Consider the following 20,654-nt stretch of genomic DNA (forward strand, 5'->3'; position numbering starts at 1 on the left):
GTAATAATGAACCAGCCTGAAGGAGGGTGGTTATCGATGGATGTGCTGGGGCTCTGCCCGCCGGGATGGGCAGGGATCTCCTTTGCCAGCTGGCCCCCACCAGTGCCTGTGCGAGATGTGCTGGGGCTCAGGGCACTGCCTGGGACAGCACAGTGGGATGGGAGTGGGCACCCTTTGGATGCCACCCTGCATGTGCTGCCCAGCCTGCGCTCGTGGCCAGTACACAACCATATTGGCACTGGAGGTGCCTGGCAAGGGGTGTGCTGGTGGGAGATGGCTCTGGCCTCACTCTGGGGCTGTGCCGGTGGTGGCCTCGGCTCTGCTCAACACCACCAGCGCTGGGCTGGGGCAGATGGAGGCCAAGGCACAGCCGGTGATGCCTGGGAGAGCCATGCTGGCTTCGCACCTGCTTCAGCTCTTGAAGGCATCAGAGCAGTTGTTAATTGTTCCTGGAGCTGTTAATGAAATTATTGCTGCATGGCGCTGGGAGCCACTGCCTGGCCCTCACCGCTGGGGACAGGGGGCTGATTGGCACCGCAGGCACAGGCTCTGGCTCTCATGTGGTTCAGGGCACCTCAATGCAGCCTCACCCCCCTCTGCCCCCCATCCCTTACCCACCCTGCAGTCTGCCCGCTGGTGACAGCAGTGCTGCTTGCCAGGCACATCAGCTGGGTGGATGGATGGCAACCGGGAGGGAAGGGGCCACATCCTGCAGCCAGGGCAGAACCAAATCCCCTGGCTGAGTGTGGGGTACCACGTATGGCAGTGAGGTGGGGTCCCACGAGTGGTACATGTTCCCACCAAGATGGTGGCCCTGCTACTGTGACATTTTCCAGCTTAAGGCACTGCACCCACCTGCCGGACCTGTGGTGGCTTGATGCTGCAGAGGAAGGTACCGGCAGGACCCTCTTCTCCTGGGTTTGTGCCCCCCCTGCCCCCGCCGTGGGGTGCCAGGCTGGGCTTGGGGACATCGCCTGGCCCAGGTCTGCAGCAGGGGCTTGGGGCAGAGCGGGCTGCGGGGCGGGTGCCGTGCCAGGGGGGATGTCTGGGGGGGGGGCGGGGGGCGACGCCGCGCTGGGAAGGGGGTTGCACCGTGCCCGGTGGGGAGGCAACGCAGGGGTGCCGCGCCGGGGGCTGCCGCGCACGGGGGAGGGTGGCGGGCCCCCCGCGCCGGCCCGGGGCGGGGCGGGATGCAGAGGGGAGATGCAGCCGGGGGGGAGCGCGGTGCCGGTGGTGCGGAGCGGGGCGCGGGGCGGGGGGCGGCGGCGGGGGGCGCGCCCAGCTGTTGCGCCGTCCCTTCCGCGGGCGGGTCCGCGCTCGCCGCCCCGCATTGGCGGCGCCCGGGCGGAGCGGAGCGGCGCGGCGGCGGGCGGCAGCAGCGGCGGGGCCGGGCCGGTGGCGGTGGCGGGGCCGGTGGCGCCATGGCCCGCTGAGGGCGCCGCGGAGCGCGGCCCGCCCTGCTCCCTCGCCCCGCGCCGCGCCGCGCAGCGCTCCGCGGGGCGCGCCATGGGTGCGCGGCCGCGCCGCCGCCGGGCCCCCGCCGCCGCCGCCCCCGCCGCCGCCGCGCCGGGGCCGCTCGGTGCCCTGCTCGCCGCTGCCCTCCTCGCCGCCGCCGGTGAGTCACCGCGCGCCCCCCGCGGGCACCGGGTTCCGGGGGTGGGGGGGGACGGGACACGGACACGCGCGGCGGGGAGCCGTCACCGGGCGCTGGGCAAGGTCACCCGGGGAGCGGGAGTGCTGCGGGGAGCCGTGTGCCCTCCCAGGGACGGGGCGCGGCGGGAAGCGGAGACCGGGGACCGGTCTCTGTGCGGGGTGTCCGAGCGGCTGTGCGGTACCGGGGGGTCCCCGAGATGCCCTCCCGGGCAGGGCGCACGCCCCCCGCCCCACGGCAGGCACTGCCGCCGCCCCCGCCCCGTGCCCACGCACGGCCGCACACGCGTGCCCAGCCGGCGCTGCCCCGGAACGGGTGGCTGGCGCTCGTCGCCTCGCCGACACGGCTCTGCCCCCACGGGGCCCCGCCAGCACCGCCACGCGTGTCCGCAGCGCATCTGCCCCACGCACGGGGTCCGTGCCCCACGCACAGCATCCCTACCCTCGGCACGGGGTCCCTGCCGCCACACGGGATCCCTGCGGCGACACGGGGTCCCTGCCGTCTCCATCACCTGGCCGGGACACGGGGGACCGTGGTGACGGGGTAGCCCGCATGGGTGCTGGCACGCCGCGGGGGTGCACGGGGGTGGCCGTGACACGGGTGGTGTGCGGGGCTGCAGCGGTGTCGCCGCAAACGCGAACGGTCCGGAGCCCGGCGGCCCCCGGCGCTGCCCCCCGCCCCGAGCAGGAGCCGGCGGGGGGAGGGCAGCGGCCTGTGCCGGACCCCCGAGGCTGAGCGGCACCGGCTGCCGGGCCGGGGGTCGGGGGACCGGGGGGTGCGGCGGGTGCCCGCGGCTGGCGGCGGCTGGCAGGTGTCACGGCAGTCTGGAAGTGGCGGCTGCAGACAAAGGACCGGGCTGGGGGCGGGGAGCTGCGCGGGGCTGGACGTGCGCTCTGCGGGGGGTCTGGGGGGGAGGAACCCCTCCGCGCCCGAGGGTCCCGGCCCACCGACCCTCCTGCGGGCCACCGGAGACGTCCGTTAGCTCCGGCTCGGTGTACCGGGCGGGCACAGCGGGCACTCGGGAGGAGGCAGCCCCCCGTGCTCTCCGCACCCATCTCTCCCAGCCGGGCACCCCCAGGGACCCCGCGCCCAGTGCTCCCAGCGTGGCCCCGTCTGTGGGGGTCACTGCAGAACCGGCGCGGTGGGTCGGCACCCCTCGGGTGCAGGGGACCCCATATGCAGGGGGCTGTGGGGACCGGCCCCCAGCAGCGCATGGAGTACTGCTGTCCCCATGGCATCCGTGGGGTGGATGGATGGAAGTGGGGGGCAGTGGGACAAGAGGGGGCAGTGGGACAGGGGGTGCACCGGGCCACCCCACGTCGGCTGTGCGGCAGGAGGTGTGGGGGGGCCCGGCAGTGCCAGCACCGGCTCAGGGCAGTGCGGTGCGGGAGCTTGTCCCTGCCACTCGCTTGGCAGGCAGCTCACAGCGGCCACGGCGCGACGGAGCCCAGCCACCTGCGCGGCTGCCACTCGACACAGATGTGGCAAGGCCGGGCCTCTGTGCACCGGGTGCTGCTCCAGCCCAGCGTGGCGTGGCACGGCATGGCACGGCATGGCAGGGCAGGGCACCTCTTCCCCGGGGACACAGAGCCACAAGTTAGGGATGGGGGAATCCGGGTATCCAGGCAAAGGGCCCCTGCCTGCTGCCGTGGAGCAGCATCCCTGGTGCTGTGCCAGCTGCCTGCTCTGCTGCCAGTGCCCGCCGGGAAAGGGGGAGAGCAGCAGCAGGGGCTGGGGCTCACCGGCAGGCAGCAGTGAGGGACAAGGACCCCAGGCGTGGGGACTGCCCTGCTCGAATGCTGTGCTGTCCGGTGGGTAAGGGCACAGGGGCAGGGTCCTTCCCCAGAGCTACCCCTGCCCAGTGCTCTGGTGGGCCCTTCCCCTTGGCACCTGTGGCAGCTGGTGCCAGGTCCTTGTGCATCTCCTGCCCCCAGGCTGGCCATTGCCCCACGTCGGCTCCTGCCTCAGCTCCTCTGGCCAGGGCTGTGGGCTCTGCTGTCACCATGCATGAGCCACATGGTGCTGCCAGCTTCACCAGGCTGCTTGGGACCCTCAGGTGCCCCACAGCCTGGCATCACAGGTCACTGCATCCCATCAGTGCCCCACAACCTGCACCCGTCTGGGCACTGGTGCCTCCACGGGGCAGGCAGGAGGGCAGGGCAGTGGGCAGGGCTGGTGCACGTCGGGCAGCCGGGAAGCTGCCATGCCGGCTGTCAGTGCGAGCGTGCGGCAGACGCAGCCTGCCCAGGGCTGTTTGTTCTGGCTCAGTGCCACGCGGGGATGGCACTACATCAAACTGTGCAGCGCCTGGCAGGTGCTTGCAGGAGGGAACCAGGGCGCTGGCAGTGCTGCCAGGGCCTTGGCATCCCTGGAGCCACCGTGCACACCTCACAGCCATGGGTACAGCTGAGCACCTGTCCCACCTGACTGGCTGGCAGCACCCAGGACCACCCTGGCACTGGTGCCAGTGCCTGAGGGATGATGTCACGGTGACTGCATGCCGTTCGTGTCTCACCATGTCCTACCCTGCACCCAGGGGTGCACCCTTGGTGCCAGCAGTGCTCTGTGTGCCGTGTGCGTGCCTGCCTGCAGGCAGGCTGGGGTGGGCAGGCAATGGACTGGGCACACTGGTATTCTGTCCTTATCCAGTCAGGCCCAGTAGTTGCCCAGTACCCCTTGGCCCTGCTACCTGCCTGCTCTCTGGGTGTTTCTTCCAGGTGTCAAGTAGGTTACAGCTCACCCTGCCTCCCCACAACCCTGTCCTGCCCAGGCTCCTGCCTATAGGATGGGGGTCTTGTGTCCCAGCCCCCTCTGGCCAGCCTTTGCTGCCACAGGGTTGTAGGGTGCTGCAGGTGCCGTCACCAGCGTGTGCCACCCACGGGTGGGAAGGGGAAGAGGCTGCGGGGCTGGACCTGGGAGCACTGCCCGGCTCCCCCCCACCTCCCCTCCCCACTCCGGCAGGGACGCGGGGCTGAGGGTGACCTTGACACTCTTCCCAGCAGGGCCAGGGCTCAGCGGGAGTGTTTGCTCTTCACTGTCAGTTGAAGGAGAAAGCTGCTCAGCTCCCCAGGCTCAGGACCCCAGTGACAGCCCCAGCATGTGGGTCTGGGCCAGTCGTGACCCCTCCATCCCAGTGCCAGGCTGGGCTGGAGGAGCCCTCCACCCTTCACCAAGCTGGGGCCAGGCGGGGCTGTCTCCCTGTGCAGTGCTGGTGACAGGGGCTGGCACAGATTGGCACGGGTCCTGCGGGCATGCTGTGGGGGCTGTGGGGCTCAGTGGGCACCCGGGGCTGGCAGGGAACAGGGTTCTGTGTACGCCATGTGGCCAAGAGGGGACCGCCTCCATGGGTGCCCGGGGAATGGTGCCCAGCACTGGGTGCCAGGGCTGGTAGCCCCCAGGCAGTCATAGGTGGTCCCTGGGGAGGGGCTGCCACCCCCGGCTGCCTTTTCTGGCACCACTGTCCCCAGACCCTGGGCACGGGGCACCACGGGCCAGGCTTGGACATGGCTGGGGCCACGCAGCCCCCTTGGTAGGTGCTGGAGTGGGGCAAGGGTGCAGCCCACCGGGAGCTCTGCCCACCCTGGCACATGCTAATTGCATGTAATGGGGAGAGTGTTATCAGCTCAAATCCGTAATTAGGCAGCTCTATTGTCATGCAAACCCGCCTGACTAATTCATTCATAACTAGCACTCGCTTAATCAGCACCCAGACACTGCCATGCGCTCGCCAGGAGACAGGCACCCTCTGGACCCCGCCACCTCCACCAGCCTCTCCCGCGGCCGTATGTGGGGCACATGCCTGGGGGGCCAGGACAGTGACTGGCTCATGGGGATGCACGGGGAAACCGGGGACGCAGTCCTGGGGCAGGCAGGGGCACCCCCGGGGTCACTGTGAGCATTAGAGCACAGGGGACGTGTTGGCACTCTGTGCCCATCATTGCATTGTCCCCAGTGCTCGCCACGCACCAGACTGGCCAGGAACCAGGCTATGCTGCCGGGTGTTGGCATCTGACCCTGCTGGCTCCCTGCCCAGCTGCGGCTGGCATCAGCATCCACCTGGCATCACCATGGGGGCTGTGTGGGTGGGAAGGTGGGTGCAAGGGGAGCATTTGCTGATGCCCAGATGCTCCAGGTGAGTGTTGGAGCAGCCGTGGGCAGCTGGGCAGTGCCAGGTGATGCCACAGCCCCTGTCTGGAGGTCTCTTGGAGGCAGCACCAGCTCATTGTGGCTGAGAGCCAGTCGCTCCTGGTAGGATGGTGCCCAGTTCAAAGCCTCAGACAAGGTTTTTGGTGAGTTGTGCCAGCTCCCCTCCTCTGTGCCCTGCAGAGAGCAAAGTGCTGTCAGCAGGGACCCCTGTGTGCAGGATGGTGAGCAGGGCTGGCACCCCCAGGTTCCTCTGGACACCTGTGGGCACCCTCTGCCCTCCCCTTGATGCCCACTCTTCACTCGTTTAGGCTGGTGCAATCAGCAACAATTATTGCTTTAATTACCTGCTGCTGGGGTGCAGGCTGGGTGCCGGCAAAGTGCGAAGAAATCTTTCATGTTAATGGTGTGCCAGGCCTGGCACGGGCACGACGGATGGGGTGCCAGCTGGGATGGAATACGCTGGCTGCAAAGCCCACGGGGTTTGGGGAGGTCCCTGGAGGGGGGCACAGCAGGGCAGTAGAGGAGGTGCCGCCGTCAAGGTCCCCGCTCCGCTGCAGGGACCCCCAGGGCAGCAGGCAGGGGTGCAGACAGGGCATGGGGGCAGAGGGAGGCTGGGGCTGCTGGGGACAGCTCGGTGCCCTGCTGGGGACAGCCGTTACACTGGGCCCGGCTGGGTGGCAGCATTCGAGGTGGACCCGTGCCTTTGGAGCACTCTCCCACTGCAGGCAGCTGCCTGATCTCTCCCAGGGGCAGCTGTGCTGAACCCACATGCTGGTGCGCCGGTGCTGGGGCTGGCGCTGCCGCAGCCACCGCCGGGCAGCCAAGAACACGCTGACCTTCCCGGCGTCTCCCTGCAGTAGGCACCAAGGCGCCTGGCATGCTGCTGTTGGCACCGGCGGGGAGCGTGGCACCAGCACTAGGTCAGGATTGGGCCCTTGGGGACCGGAGGGATCAGGCTGGGGGTGCCTGGTGGGTCCTGGCAGGACTCCCTCCCCGCTGGGCAATGCAGCGTACTGCAGTCCCTCTCTACTCAGTAACCAGTACACCTGGTGTTTCTGATGCTGGGGGGGCCCAGGCACTAGGACGAGGGGCTGTGTGGCCACCCAGGGTGGCAGCGGCTGTGGGGCACAGGGAGCTAGGGGGGCTCTGTACATGGGGAGGGGGCCGGGAGCTGTTGGGGTCTGGCAGTGGTGGGGTGAAGGTGGGTGCTTGGAGCCCATAGCGAGGGTGTCCCCATCCCCTCTGCACCCCAAGGTGGGTGCTGCAGCCCTGCACCCCAGCTCAGCCCCCAGCCCCCTCCCACTTCATCAGGCCTGCCTGCACACTCGTTAGCCCACGTGGGTGGGGGATAATTGATAATAAAGCCCTGCTTAATGCACTGGCTTTACCGGCCGTGATTTATTGGTGCTGTAGCAAACCGCGCTCCCAATTACCCCTTTGGCCACCGGGAGAGCGGCTGGCCAGGGCTGTGCCTCTGCCACGGCGGGGGGAGTCCTAGGGGTGAGTGGGACCCAGCGCCCCACTGTGCCCCTGGTTCCCATTCCCCATCCTTGCCGAAGTTCTCCGGTTCCCTTTGCCAAGGTGACATAAGCATCTCGCCTGTTTCCATGACAACGCAGCGGCAGGTGAGCGGCGAGGCCGATGCGGAGCCGGCACAGCACCGCGTGGGGGGCCGTTGCCCACGGGGTGCCCACGCTGCACCCACGGGCTGGGGGTGCCCACGCTGTGTGGGATGTCTGTGGTGTGAGAGGTGCCCATGCTGTATGGGGTGTCTGTGGAAGGTGGGGGCTCCTGGGACATGGGGGGGCCCATGGTGCACAAGATACACGTGGTGTTTGGCACAGCCGTGCTGCGTGGGGTGCCCACAGTGCATGCAGTGCGCATGGTGCATGGGGTGCCCATCATGGATGGGGTGCCTGTGGTGCAGGGGGCACCCAAACCACAGCCCCTGTGTTCCCTCACCAGTGCCCCAGGCCAGCTCCAGCCTCCCAGCCGTGCCATGGCTCCGTCCATGGCTGCACCACCGCGCAGAGCCCCACCAGTGCCGGGCACGGTGCCCAGCAGGACAGCATCGGGCTGGAGGGCTCTGTGGGGTGCCTGGTAGCCCCCTGGCTCTGCCGCTTGCTGCATGTCCCCAGCTTTGTTTGTGCCCGTGGTCCCACCCGGCCCCCAAGGCACCTGGCACCCCAGTTGGGGTGGGGGAGCTCAGTGCCCATCCTGCCTCCCACACCCATTGCTGCTGGCCCCAGGCTTCCCGCACCCCTCTGCTCAGCCGTGATGGATGGACAGGCAGCTTGGCAACTGCTGTACTCATTTCATGTGTGATTAAAAGGCTGGTCCCCGCAGCACCGCTCCCCTGTTCACCCGACTTGCCTGCCGCAGCCACCCAGGCAGGAGGCAGCGGCGGTGCTGTGCAGCGGCAAACCTGGTATGTAATAAATAAATCGGGTTGCCTTTCTGCCTATCTCAGCTCCCTGGCTGGAGCAGCATGGAGCCCTGCGTGCCAGCATGGGAAGTGCAGCGTGGGCACCCAGGGGTACCCGAGCGGGTGGCGCGGCAGAGCCATGGGTGCTGCGGCGAGCCATGCTGCAGCTGGCACTGGGGACAACAGCCCAGCACGGGCTGGGGACCGCAGCGCCTGTCCGCGCCGTGACCCCCCAGGCTGGCCCCAGGCTGCGGCTGGGGGGGTCGTTAAACCAGTGAAATATGAAATGCCTATATATCCCCGACAGGGGTTTTAATTAAATTAATTGCCAGCGACATTGTAAAAGTGCTGATGGGGTAATAGCCAGCGCGTTATGGTTGCCGTTTATCTTCCCCGCGTAAATTAGCTGCTGCACCTTGCCCGTCCCAGCGGGCGTCGCAGCGGGCTCACTCAGCGCCCACCCCCTCGCTTGGAGGGGCCTGATCCAGCTGGGGGGAGCAGCGGGACTCGGAGCCCCCCAGGGGAACTCAGCCAGGGCCCAAGGGACCCCTGTGTCCCCAATGTCCCTGTCACACAGGTGGCTGTGCCAGGCGGGAGCCAGCCAGGGTGGGCACGAGCAGTGGGGGTCCCGTGGGCAGTGGGGGTCTCACAGGCGCATGGGGAGCGGCGAGTGGTTGCCAAACCAAGGCACTTAATTACTGCGCATTCCATCCCATTTAATTGCTTATTAAATCCTAACCAGCCAATTAGCAGCAGCAATTACAGCTTCATTCAGTGACACAATCGCTATTTTATCGTTTGTTAATCAAATGCTTATTTAGGGCCCTGGTTTATTAACTCTTTCTGCAGCAGGTGCTGGGGGGGTGGGAGGGGCATGGGCACCTGGCCATGTTCGGGCTGGGGGACATGGGCACCACGGGACCGTCCTACATGCCACAGGCCATCACTGCTGTCCCAAGGACCCTGCCCTTGTGCATGGCACCCACAGCCTGCAAGCAAAGCTGGGGGATGCCCGACCGCCCGAGATGTGTGTGCAGCCCCAAGCCACCCTCACCACCCTGGGGACACTGCAGACAGACAGCCCCCGTGTGCCATGCCTGTGCCCATTCCTGGGTGGGTGGGCCTGGCACAGGATGGGGCACACTGCTGTGCCACCCTGCCTTGTCCCCAGGGCACGGGATACACACCCCAGCACTCACCCTGCATCCCTGTGCCCCTCCAGGGCATGGTGGGGCAGGATGTGGCCCCCAGGCGGCGCCTGGCAGCATGCTGGGGAGGGGGGCCAGCGGGCACCCGGGGAGGCATGAGCGATGGCCCTTGTTGGTCACACTACATTTCCTTTTCATTAGTGCTAAGTGTGGACATGAGGGATCGGTGCGGGTTCAGTGGGCGCAGCCGCCACGCGGCTGCTCTCCCTGATGGATGGCGGCGTGAGGAGGGGGCTGTCGCATTGCTGGCCAGGGGGACGGTGATGAGGCATGGGGCCACCGGCATGGGGCCACGCTAGCCCAGGCGATCACCCAGCCCGGGCACGCTGGAGGTGGCCGAGCCCCCTCTCCCCACAGGTGCTCAGCAAAGCGCGACTGTGGCCAACCCAGTATCCGGCGCGTCCCCGGACCTGCTGCCACACTTCCAGCTGGAGCCGGAGGACGTCTACATCGTGAAGAACAAGGCGGTGAGCCTGGCCTGCCGCGCTACTCCTGCCACCCAGATCTACTTCAAGTGCAACGGCGAGTGGGTGCACCAGGGCGATCATGTCACACAGCACAGCACTGACCGCAGCACCGGTGAGCACTGGTGGGAGGGATGGCGCTGGCCCCCGTCACCGGGAGCCACGTGCAGTGCTCTTGGTGGAGGGTTGCATGGCGCTGGGGCTGCGAGGACTGCTCCCCGTGTGCTGGTGCTGACGTGCTGCCCGCTGGTGGCAGGGCTGCCGGTGATGGAGGTGCGTATCGAGGTCACCCGTCAGCAAGTGGAGAAGATCTTTGGGCTGGAGGAGTACTGGTGCCAGTGCGTGGCCTGGAGCTCCTCTGGCACCACCAAGAGCCAGAAAGCCTTCGTGCGCATCGCCTGTGAGTGTCTGCGGGTGCCCGGATGGCACGCGGGGCGCTGGCCCTGGCCCCCCCCTCACCCCTGCGCCTCCCCAGATCTGCGCAAGAACTTCGAGCAAGAGCCGACAGCCAGGGAGGTCTCCATCGAGCAGGGCATTGTGCTGCCATGCCGCCCTCCCGAGGGCATCCCCCCCGCCGAGGTGAGTCCCTGTGGGCCAGCAGGGCAGGACGCAGCCGAGGGTGCCCCTTGCCCATGGGGGTGCCATGTGTGCTGCCCGAGGGGGTGGCCTGTCTGGGCACCCAGTGACGTCCCCATGCCCCACGCAGGTGGAGTGGCTGCGCAACGAGGAGCTGGTGGACCCAGCGTTGGATGCCAACGTCTACGTGACACCGGAGCACAGCCTTGTGCTGCGGCAGGCTCGCCTGGCCGACACTGCCAACTACACCTGCGTGGCCAAAAACATCGTGGCGCGTCGCCGCAGTGCTTCCGCTGCCATCACTGTCTATGGTACAGTCTTTCCACGCTTGTCCCCACCATGCTGCCCTGGTGTCATCCTCCCCGTCCTGTCCCTCCCCACACCCCCTGTCCTGCGGGGCGCTGACGGGTCCCTCTCCACCCAGTGAACGGCGGCTGGTCGACGTGGACGCAGTGGTCGGGCTGCAGCACCAGCTGTGGACGGGGCTGGCAGAAGCGGAGCCGGACGTGCACCAACCCCACGCCCCTCAACGGGGGGGCTTTCTGTGAGGGCCAAAATGTGCAGAAAACCGCCTGCACCACCCTCTGCCCAGGTACCCACCCTGCCCAGGGCGCTGCCGCCACCCCTGCTGTGCCGATGCTGCACTCCCCACTGCACCCATCGCAGTCCCTGTCCCCCTGGGGTGTCTCGTCTTCCCCCCCCCCCCCGTGTGTCCATCTCTGCCGGCCCTGGGGCAGGGGAGGCGGGTGGCAGTGGGGCGCTGACCCCTGGCTGTGCCCACAGTGGATGGTGCCTGGTCGGAGTGGAGCAAGTGGTCAGTGTGTGGGGCCGAGTGCACCCACTGGCGGAGCCGGGAGTGCTCGGAGCCAGCGCCGCGCAACGGGGGTCAGGACTGCCACGGACCTGAGCTGGACACCCGCAACTGCACCTCTGAGCTCTGCAGCCACGGTGAGCGCGGCAGGGACGGTGGGGTTGTGCCCTGTCACTGGAGGACTGGGGGTGACCATGCGAGCTGACGCCCTGCCCCGTGCAGCCACCCCCGGCGCGGAGGACGTGGCGCTGTACGTGGGGCTGGTGGCCGTGGCCGTGTGCCTGGTGCTGCTGCTGCTGGTGGGGGTGCTGGTGTACTGCCGCAAGAAGGGGGGCCTGGACGCTGATGTAGCCGACTCTTCCATCCTCACTGCTGGCTTCCAGCCCGTCAGCATCAAACCCAGCAAGGCCGGTGAGTGAGGGCTGCGGGGACGGGGCTGTGCACCCACGCTGGGACATGGTGTCCCTCGGGACCTGGAGGTGGCCGTGCCCCCAGGCGGCTCTGGGCAGGGGCTGTCTTCCCCAGGGTATCCCTGGCCCTGGCTGGGGGCTCTGTGCTCCGTGGGGTCCCGGCGAAGGGGCAGTGTGCCCCCTGAGCTCCCTAGCCCTGGGTGGGGGCTCCGTGCCCTAGGGGATCCCTGACCTCGGGACAGGGACGCTGTGTCTTAAAGGGTCCCCGAGTGCAGGGTCAGTGCTTTGTGCCATGTAGGGTCCCTGGCTGTGGGTGGGGGCTCTCTGTCCTGTAGGGCCCTTGGTCCCTATAGAGCTTATGCCCTGGCTCGGTGCTGTGTACTCCGGGGACCCCAGGGGTGACAGTGCCCCGAGGGTCTGTGCCATGGGGCAGGGGCTTGATGACTTTTGGACCCCCCAGGGATGGCTGTGCCCCACAGAGCCCTTACCATGAAGTGGGGGCTGTTGTGCCCCATGTCCCCCGGGGCAGCTGTGCCACTGCATTGCCGGCGGGGACTCCCCAGACCCCTCCATGCCCTCGCACCATGGTGCCCTGCTCTGTGCCACAGACAACCCCAGCCTGCTCACCATCCAGCCCGACCTCAGCACCGCCACCATGACCTACCAGGGCTCGCTCTGCCCACGCCAGGACGGCCCAGCCAAGCTCCAGCTGCCCAACGGGCACCTGCTGAGCCCGCTGGGCACTGGGCGGCATACGCTGCACCACAGCTCGCCCGCCGCCGAGGGTGCCGACTTCGTGGCCCGGCTCTCCACCCAGAGCTACTTTCGCTCCCTGCCCCGTGGCACCAACAACATGGCCTATGGCACCTTCAACTTCTTGGGGGGGCGGCTGATGATCCCTAACACAGGTACGGTGTGGGGGGGCACAGGGTGCTGGAGCATCGCCCAGTGTGGGTGGGTCCCTATGGGGCTCAGCCCCCCACACCTGCACCCCCCCACCCAGGGATCAGCCTGCTCATCCCACCCGATGCCATCCCACGGGGGAAGATCTACGAGGTCTACCTGACCCTGCACAAGCAGGAGGAGGTGAGGTAGGTGCCAGGGCTGCAGGGGCAAGGGGCTGCTGGGGGTAGCCATCCTTGCTCAGCTGCTCCCGTTGCTGCCCCAGGCTGCCCCTGGCCGGCTGCCAGACGCTGCTGAGCCCCATCGTCAGCTGTGGCCCCCCCGGGGTCCTCCTCACCCGCCCTGCCATCCTGGCCATGGGTCACTGCGTGGAGGCCAGCGCTGAGAACTGGAGCATCCGGCTGAAGAAGCAGTCATGCGAGGGCACGTGGGAGGTGAGCGCTGGCAGGGGGCGAGGGGATCGGGGTTCAGGGGGATGCCCATGCCCGGGGTGCATCTCTACCTGGGTGCCGCAGGACGTGCTGCAGCTGGGTGCTGAGCCATGCACGGAGCTGTACTACTGCCAGCTGGAAGCGCAGGCTTGCTACATCTTCACGGAGCAGCTGGGGCGCTTCGCCCTGGTGGGGGAGTCCCTCAGCATGGCGGCCTCCAAGCGCCTCAAGCTCGTCCTGTTTGCACCGGCCGCCTGCCCGTCGCTCGAGTACAACATCCGTGTCTACTGCCTCAGTGACACCCAGGATGTCCTCAAGGTACCGGGGGTCCCCAGGCAATCCCCCCATCCTGGCTTGGAGTGATGTGCAGGCAGGGCTGGGCTTCCAGGCTGCAGCATCTCCTGCCTGACTGCTGTCTGTGCTGCCAGGAGGTGATCCAGCTGGAGAAGCAGCTGGGGGGGCAGCTGATCGGAGCCCCCCGTGTGCTGCACTTCAAGGACAGCTACCACAACCTGCGCCTCTCCATCCACGACATGCCCAGCTCCCTCTGGAAGAGCAAACTCCTTGCCAGCTACCAGGTGAGGAGCCCAGCTGGGAGGGGGAGGGGACAGGGAGGGTGTCCCTGCCGCTCTGACCCCACCACCCCCACCACCCCCCGCAGGAGATCCCCTTCTACCACATCTGGAGCGGGCTGCAGCCCTTCCTGCACTGCACCTTCACCCTGGAGCGCCTGAGCCCCAGCACCTGTGAGCTGGCCTGCAAGATCTGGGTCTGGCAGGTGGAGGGTGACGGGCAGAGCTTCACCGTCAACTTCAACATCGCCAAGGTGAGGGCAGGGCTGGGAGACGCTCCTGGGGGTAACCCCGGGCTGGGCTCACATCCTCACCCCCCATCCTGGCACTCTCCCCTAGGATGCGAGGTTTTCAGACTGGCTGGTCCCCGACAGTGAGGTGGGCGCTCCAGCCCTGGTGGGCCCCAGTGCCTTCAAGATCCCCTTCCTCATCCGCCAGAAGATCATCAGCAGCCTGGACCCACCAGGCACCCGGGGAGCCGACTGGAGGACACTGGCCCAGAAGCTCAACCTTGACAGGTAGCTCAGGATGGGGACAGTGCTGGGGAGGGGGACAAGGTGGCGTGGTGGATAGGGACAGGGGGCTTCTGGCTTCATCCTGCACCTCTGGAGGGATGCTGGAATGCTGTGGGACCCTGGGAGTGGGATGGTGCCAGAAGTGAGGCCAGCACTGGGCTTGTCCTGGGGTGTGGAGCCATCCCTGTGCTCTGATGTGGTCCCTCTGTCCCCGTCCCCCCCCCCCTCGCAGCCATCTCAGCTTCTTCGCCTCGAAGCCCAGCCCTACGGCCATGATCCTCAACCTGTGGGAAGCGCGGCACTTCCCCAACGGCAACCTCTCACAGCTGGCCGCCGCCGTGGCCGAGGTGGGCAAGCAGGACGGTGCCCTCTTCGCCGTCTCTGAGGCCGAGTGCTGAGTGCGGCGGGGGCCCCAACCCCACTCGCAGGGGACCACCGCCATGGGGCAGGAGGGGTCCCTGGCCGGCCCCCGGGCCCCCACTGCCCCACAGCCCACAGGGAGGGCTGCCTGGCCCCCTCGCAGAGAGGGACGCCCGTGCCCCACGGCAGCCAGGCCCCCAGCACTGTGGTGGCGGGGTTCAGCCTGGCCCCGGGGACCCCGTGGCGGGCGCCGGGGGGCACTGGGTGTGCGTCGTGCGTGCGGTGCCGTCGTGCTGTCTGCGTGTGGGGGCAGCTGCCCCCAGGCCCCGTGCCGTGTTGTGTAAAGACCGTTTTTTTAATTCTGTATTAAGTGCATTCAAGTATTTACACTTGGCCTTATGTACATAGCGGTGCCGCGGGCGGGGGGTCTACCGGACGTGAATGTAAATAAATTCGATATATATTGCTACGTGGGGCTGTGCCCGGCCGTGCGCTGCCCCCCCCACCGTGCCTCCCCCCCCAGCAGGACTCGAGAGGTGCAGAGCAAAGTGCTTTATTGGGGTGGCAGCAGGGGCTGTCCCCAGGGCTCGGCCCCACGGCAGGCCACAGCCGCCACGAGCGCGGCCCCTTTCCCTGAGCCGTCCTCTGACTGCAGGAAGGTGACGGTGCAGTTGGGCACCAGGTCCCGCAGCATCTGCTGGAGGTGCTGGGAGAAGCTGGGGGCACAGGAGGGGAGAGTGAGGGCTGGTGCCTCTCACCCCACACACCCTCTGCACCCCCCTCCGGACCCCTGCCGTAGGACAAGGGTCCCCAGTGGGTGCCTGGCCCCACTCACCACGGGTGCATCTTGTACAAGGTGCCATCCACCCCCACGGTGACAGCCAGCTGGGCCAGGCCCCGGTTCTCCCGCATCTTCTCCACCACGGCAGCCAGGCCAGCAGCACAGAGCTGGGCTGCCCGCACGGACACTGTCTGGCACACCTCCCGCACCAGCACGCTGTCCTCCAAGCTGGCCTGGAGTTCCAGGTCCTGCAGGATGGCCCGTACCTGCCGCAGGGCCAGCCCATTGCTGCCCCAGACCAGCGGCACTGTTAGCACTGCTGTCCCCAGCCCCATCCCACGGGCTGCGAATGGCATCACCCTGCAGGTGCCCCATTGTTGTAGTGTGGCCCCTCTCCTGGGGGTCTGGCTTCCCACCCCCCACCCCAAGCTCAGGAAACCCACCACAGCCCAGCACTCACATCTCGATGGCAGAGAGGAACTTGGTCTGGAAGATGCCCTTGATCTGGAGCTTGGGGCAGGGCTTGCCACGGAACAGGAGCCGTTTCTCCACCAGTGCCAGCAGGATGTGGCGCACGATCTCGCCCAGGTACATGCCACTGATGAGCTTCTCGAACCTATCGCAGGCAGAGCCTTAGCTGGGCACAGCCACGCTGCAGCCAGCCCCAGCCCTGCCCTGTGGCCCTCACCCACCTCTGCTTGCCTGCGTTGATGGTTTTCTCATCCACCAGCCGGTCGAAGTCAGTGAAGATGTCATCCAGGCAGCCGTTGTCCCCAAAGGCCCCCCACTCCATGTTGATGCACATGCGGCCCTGATCCCCCTCCACTGCGCCCACGTTCTGCATCTTCTCCATGTAACAGGCGTTGGTCCCTGTCCCTGCAGGCGCCACGCTGGTGTCATGCCCACCGCAAGCCCTGGCAGAGCTGCAGGACACGCCGTGGCCATGCCACGTGGGCTGGGGTGGTGGGTGAGGGGATGGGAGACCCCCTGGGTGCAGAGGTGCTCCTCACCCACGATGAGGCCAATTTCACATTTGGGGTCATCATAGCCACAGGACATCATGGTTCCCACCGTGTCATTGACCACAGCTACCACCTTCAGCCCTAAGTGCTGCCAAACCGGAGACAGGGACACATGCGGCTTAGTGGCACCCAGCTGGCTCCTGGGGCTGGCACCACCTGGGTGCAGGGTGGCACCCTGGGGACAGGGGATGGGCCCCCAGCCCTTCCCTACCTGTTTGCGCTGAGCAGCCTCCTGCAGCAGCTGGACCACATCCTGCCCCGCACAGCCCGAGGCGCTGAAACCTTTGGTCCAGCTCAGTAGCACTGCCTGCAAGAGACGCAGGAGTGGGGCTGGGCGGCTGCCTCACACCCCAGGGCCCTCCCCCTCCTCTGGGGCTGGAGCTGCCCCCTCACCTTATCCAGGCCCAGCTGCTGGCAGGGGAAGGAGAAGGTAAAGCCAAGTGGCAGGACCTGCTCTGTCAGGTTGTGCTTCAGCTGGAAGTCCATGATGCACTCGATGATGTGGTCGAAGAGCTGCGGAGAGCGGCTGTGGTCAGCAGTGCCCAGGCTGGGGTGAAGCCACAGGGGCTCTCCCAGCTGCATCCCAGGCCGGTGGGCAGTGAGGAAGGAGGCAATTCCCACCCCCCTGCCCAACCCTTGGCCGTGGGTGCTCAGCCTCACCTCCTCGCCACTGCCCTGCGTGATGGTGGTTGGGATGATGTAGATCTTGCTGGCCATGTGGATGCCATCCTCCGCCAGGCGCACCAGCAGCACTCGGAAATTGGTCCCCCCCAGGTCCAACACCAGGAATTCACCTCGCTCTGCAGGAAGCCAGCACGGGGCATCAGCAGGGCCAGGGCCTCCTCGGCACCCCCTTCCCTAAGCCCCTGGCTCTCACCGGTGCCATTGGGTGTGCCGCAGACGTAGGTGGGCAGCATGCGGACAGAGGCATTGGCGTTGCTCTCCCAGCCCAGCCCCAGCTCCATCTCTTGCCTCATCAGTGCCTGGACACGCTGCAGGTCAGCACGGCTGAGCCGCAGCGGGGCCAGTACCTGGTCCACCTCATGGCGCTGGGCTGCCAGGCGCAAAGCCACTGCTGTCACCATGGCTGCCCCCCACCCAGTCCCATCGATTGAGGGCAGAAGAGTGGCCATGCACTCAGGAGCCAGCAGCCCTGTCACGCTCTGCAGGATCTCCCCAAATCTGCCAAAGGAAGAAGAAGATGGCAAGGGCTGGGCATGAGGCATCCCACTGGGATACCTTTCGGGAGCCCGTTGGCCCTCCTCACCTGGTGTGGCCCCGGTACAATTCGCTGTCCACCCCCACATTGACCACCAGCTGCTTCAGCTCCTGGCTCTGGCACATGTGGCTGAGGATGGCAGCCAGCCCGGCGGCGCAGAGCGTGGCGGCACGGCTCACCACCGCCTGGCAGATCTGCTGCACCCGGCAGCAATCCCGCTCGCTCGGCCGTAGCCCCAGAGCCTCCAGAGCCCTCCTAGCCTCAGCCGTGCCTTCCTCATTGCTGCAAGGGAGAGCAGAGCACCAGCCTATGGGGCCACCAGCTCATGGCTGGGGGCACTCACCCATTACCCCCCCCCATCCTCCCACCCACGGCAGCTCCTGGTCCCCAGACACTTACTCAATGATCTCCAGGACCTGCTGTATCTTGAGCACATCCTTGGTCCTCAGGACAGCAACGTTGCTCCCAATGAAGAGCGCTTTCTCAGCAGCCAGGGCAGTCAGCACATGCCGGACGATCTCCCCTAGGTACAGGCTACTCACCAGCTTCTCAAATCTGTGTGCAGCCCACAGGGGGGTCAGGTGTCCTCCCCTGGCACCCCTCGACCCTTTGAGAGCACCCAGGAGCATTGCAGGGAGCCATGTGCTCCTGTTGGTGGAGCCTGACACACTCGGGGATGGACAGGGAGCCCCAGGGACCCTGCCCTCGCTGGGGGGTAAGAGCACCTCTTCTCCCCGGGGTTGGAAGATTCCTCGTCCACACACTGGTCATAGGGGGTCAGGATGTCACTTAGGGTGCCATCATCCCCAAAGCAGCCCCACTCGGTGCTGACACACATCTGCCCGCTAGTCTCCTCTGCCATCTCCACCTGCTGTGCCATGGCCATGAAGCAGCTGTTGGTGCCTGTGCCTGCAAGGGGCAATGGGGGTGAGCACCAGCGCAGCCTCCCCTGCCAGCACCCCCAGCTCAGGCATGCAGGGTGCCCACCACTCACCCACAACCAAGGCGACCTCACAGGGTTTCCCTGCCATGCTGCAGGTCATCATGGTGCCCACAGTGTCGTTCATCAGGGCAACAACGTCCACGTGGTAAAGCTGGCCAGGAGCAATGCAAGAGCATCGTCAGCCCCTCCACAGGGGCAGCCCCCAGCCAGGCCCCCCCACCCCACAGCCCCCCACCTCCTGCTTGTTGATGGCCGACTGCAGCAACTGCACAATGTCCTTCCCCTCCACATCACTGCAGCTGAAGCCCTTGGACCAGGAGATGAGCTCTGCCTGCAGAGAGCACGTGGCCAAGCCATTGGCCTCCGGCACCAGGCCAGCTCCTCTTCCCCCACCACTGATGTGCTGGTGGCTGCAGCCACAGCCCCAGGACAGGGCTGTCCCACTCACCTTGTCCAGCCGTGTGTGCCTGCAGCTGAAGGGGAAGACAAAACCCAAGGGAAGGTGATGCTGGGGGCTGCTGATGCCAGCCAGGAACTGACGCACACATTGTGCAATGAAGTCAAAGAGCTGCAAAGGCATGGCTGGGGGTGACCAGCTGCTCCCCTTATCCAGCACCCAGGCGGTGGGAGGCAGCCTGGAGCCCCAGCACTGACGCGGAGCCCAGACAAGCCTCCATGATGCTGGGCAGCCCAGCACTGGCCACTCTCTCTGCCATGGCCTGTTCGTACCGCTTCCCCCTTGCCCTGCATGATGTCCCCTGGCATGCTGAAGATCTTGTACATCACTTGGGGGCTCTGGTTTCCGTCGCCCAAGAGGGTCACCCACATGGTCCGGACGTGGCTCTGGCACAGCTCCACCACCAGCAAGTCGCCTTTCTCTAGGGGGGAGTGGAGGTGGTGTCAGGCAGAGACCTTCCTTGTGGCAGATTCCCTAAAATCTGCTCCTCACCCTGTCCCAAGGACAGTCACTCTCCTATGGGGGAGGCTTTTGACAGCCTGAGACCACTGCAGGGGCCAAGAGAACTACCTCCTGGCATCTGCCTCTGCACTGGGGGCTGGCAGAGGCAGCGTAAGGGCAGCTCATGGACCCCGTAACTGACCAGAGACGGGTGCACACAACCCCAGCACCCCTAGGGCCAAGTCCAGCGAGGTGTGTGGGACTGCAGGTAGCAGAGCAGCCTGTCCCCAGGCTGGGCTGCCTTACCGGTGCCATCGGGTGTGGAGCAGATATAAGTGGGCAGCATCCGCACGTTGGCCTGTGCGTGCGTCTGGCGGCTCAGCCCCTTGTGCATGGCCTGCAGCATGCGGCCCTTCACCACCTGCAGCATCTCCAGCGGGATGGTGAGTGCCAGCAGGGCTCGTTGTACCTGGAGAAGGCTTGTTAGAACAGCTCTGAAGGGCAGGGGATGTCTCTTGCTGGGCACGGGGCAGGGATGGGCCTTACCCGTGTGCAAGGGGGACCATCATTGCGGTGGCCCAGCTGACGGCTCACTGAGGACCTGTGTGGAGGGAGGTGGCGTGTCACCCACGGAGCTCTGGCCTGCAAGGAGGGCAGGACGCACACCTGCCCCTGCCAGGTACACAAGCGGGGCTGGGGGGTACGTCCCCGGCTCTGCCTCCCGCCTCCCCTCTGCGCCCCTGCCCCACGGGGCCGTGGGCTCAGCACGGCCCTGGAGGGTCACTGCTGGGGCTGGGGGGCAGCTGTGCCCCACGGCGGGCCGCCCCCGGGGGCTGTGGGAGACAGGGGCTGCCCCTGCCTTGCCCTGCCTGCCCCTCCTGTCCCCTGCAAAGAGCTGGAGGTCGGTGCGTTCCCTGCCCGGGCACAGCGAGGTGCCCCCCGGGGGTCGCGGGGGGGGGTGCTCAGCCCCATTCCGGCCCGGCCGGGCCTCCCCATTCGCGGCCGCGCTCGGCCGCCGCCGGGCCGCAGCCCCCTCACCGGCTCAGGGCCGCGCGGCCCCCCTCCTCCGGGTGCAGACCCCGCCGGGGGAGGCCGCCCGGGCTGGGGGCGGCGGGGCCGTGCTCCCGGGAAGCCCCCGCCGTGCCGTGCCGGCCGGGCCGCGGCGGGGGGCGGCGGCGCTGGGGGGCGGCCATGGCGGCGGGGCGACCGTTGCTAACGCCGCTGCCGTCGCGCTGGCAACAGACACGGCGCCCGCCGGCGCCCCGCCCCGCCATTGGCCGGCCCGCCGCGCAGCTGGCCAATGGGCGGCCCCGCAAGCA

The 20,654-nt window shown here is 67.3% G+C and overlaps 2 protein-coding genes across 5 annotated transcripts; one reads left to right on the plus strand and one right to left on the minus strand.

Moving 5' to 3' along the window:
• Window positions 1–1,506: 1,506 nt before the first annotated feature.
• Window positions 1,507–14,884, plus strand: UNC5A (unc-5 netrin receptor A). The gene is made up of 16 exons (XM_040604723.1): window positions 1,507–1,615; window positions 9,788–10,009; window positions 10,151–10,294; window positions 10,370–10,473; window positions 10,601–10,781; window positions 10,895–11,062; window positions 11,254–11,418; window positions 11,504–11,692; window positions 12,300–12,599; window positions 12,695–12,782; window positions 12,860–13,028; window positions 13,110–13,343; window positions 13,454–13,603; window positions 13,687–13,851; window positions 13,937–14,115; window positions 14,345–14,884. Exons 1-16 carry the CDS (start codon window positions 1,507–1,509, stop codon window positions 14,508–14,510), a joined length of 2,733 nt encoding a protein of 910 aa, XP_040460657.1. The 3' UTR covers window positions 14,511–14,884.
• HK3 (hexokinase 3) lies at window positions 14,856–20,112 on the minus strand. Of its 4 annotated transcripts, none has more exons than XM_040604719.1 (17): window positions 19,882–19,950; window positions 19,642–19,804; window positions 19,167–19,315; window positions 18,886–19,005; window positions 18,673–18,768; window positions 18,489–18,588; window positions 18,220–18,403; window positions 17,894–18,049; window positions 17,543–17,776; window positions 17,153–17,457; window positions 16,936–17,075; window positions 16,669–16,788; window positions 16,487–16,582; window positions 15,946–16,363; window positions 15,714–15,869; window positions 15,308–15,541; window positions 14,856–15,188 (listed from the first exon to the last, which is right to left on the minus strand). In XM_040604719.1, exons 2-17 carry the CDS (start codon window positions 19,763–19,765, stop codon window positions 14,869–14,871), a joined length of 2,952 nt encoding a protein of 983 aa, XP_040460653.1. In that variant the 5' UTR covers window positions 19,766–19,804; window positions 19,882–19,950; the 3' UTR covers window positions 14,856–14,868. The 4 variants fall into 4 exon arrangements, with proteins under 4 accessions (XP_040460653.1, XP_040460654.1, XP_040460656.1 ...); XM_040604721.1 differs by lacking the exon at window positions 14,856–15,188 and having other exon boundaries at window positions 15,222–15,541; window positions 15,946–16,129; window positions 16,264–16,363; XM_040604720.1 differs by having other exon boundaries at window positions 14,856–15,541; window positions 19,882–20,112.
• Window positions 20,113–20,654: the final 542 nt, after the last annotated feature.

The sequence above is a fragment of the Falco naumanni genome, chromosome 8 (assembly GCF_017639655.2).
Source record: "Falco naumanni isolate bFalNau1 chromosome 8, bFalNau1.pat, whole genome shotgun sequence".
NCBI classification, from domain to species: domain Eukaryota; kingdom Metazoa; phylum Chordata; class Aves; order Falconiformes; family Falconidae; genus Falco; species Falco naumanni.

What these genes read in the sequence shown, in the direction of transcription:
- UNC5A (XM_040604723.1), top strand. Translation starts at nt 1,507, where the DNA reads ATGGGTGCGCGGCCGCGCCGCCGCCGGGCCCCCGCCGCCGCCGCCCCC. An exon ending in CTCTGAGCTCTGCAGCCACG is followed by an intron (nt 11,419 to 11,503) that starts GTGAGCGCGGCA and finishes TGCCCCGTGCAG; the next exon opens with CCACCCCCGGCGCGGAGGAC. An exon ending in GCTGATGATCCCTAACACAG is followed by an intron (nt 12,600 to 12,694) that starts GTACGGTGTGGG and finishes CCCCCCACCCAG; the next exon opens with GGATCAGCCTGCTCATCCCA.
- HK3 (XM_040604720.1), bottom strand. Translation starts at nt 19,765, where the DNA reads ATGCTGCAGGTGGTGAAGGGCCGCATGCTGCAGGCCATGCACAAGGGG. An exon ending in CGGCACACCCAATGGCACCG is followed by an intron (nt 17,076 to 17,152) that starts GTGAGAGCCAGG and finishes GGCTTCCTGCAG; the next exon opens with AGCGAGGTGAATTCCTGGTG. An exon ending in CGCAGGGCAGTGGCGAGGAG is followed by an intron (nt 16,789 to 16,935) that starts GTGAGGCTGAGC and finishes CGCTCTCCGCAG; the next exon opens with CTCTTCGACCACATCATCGA.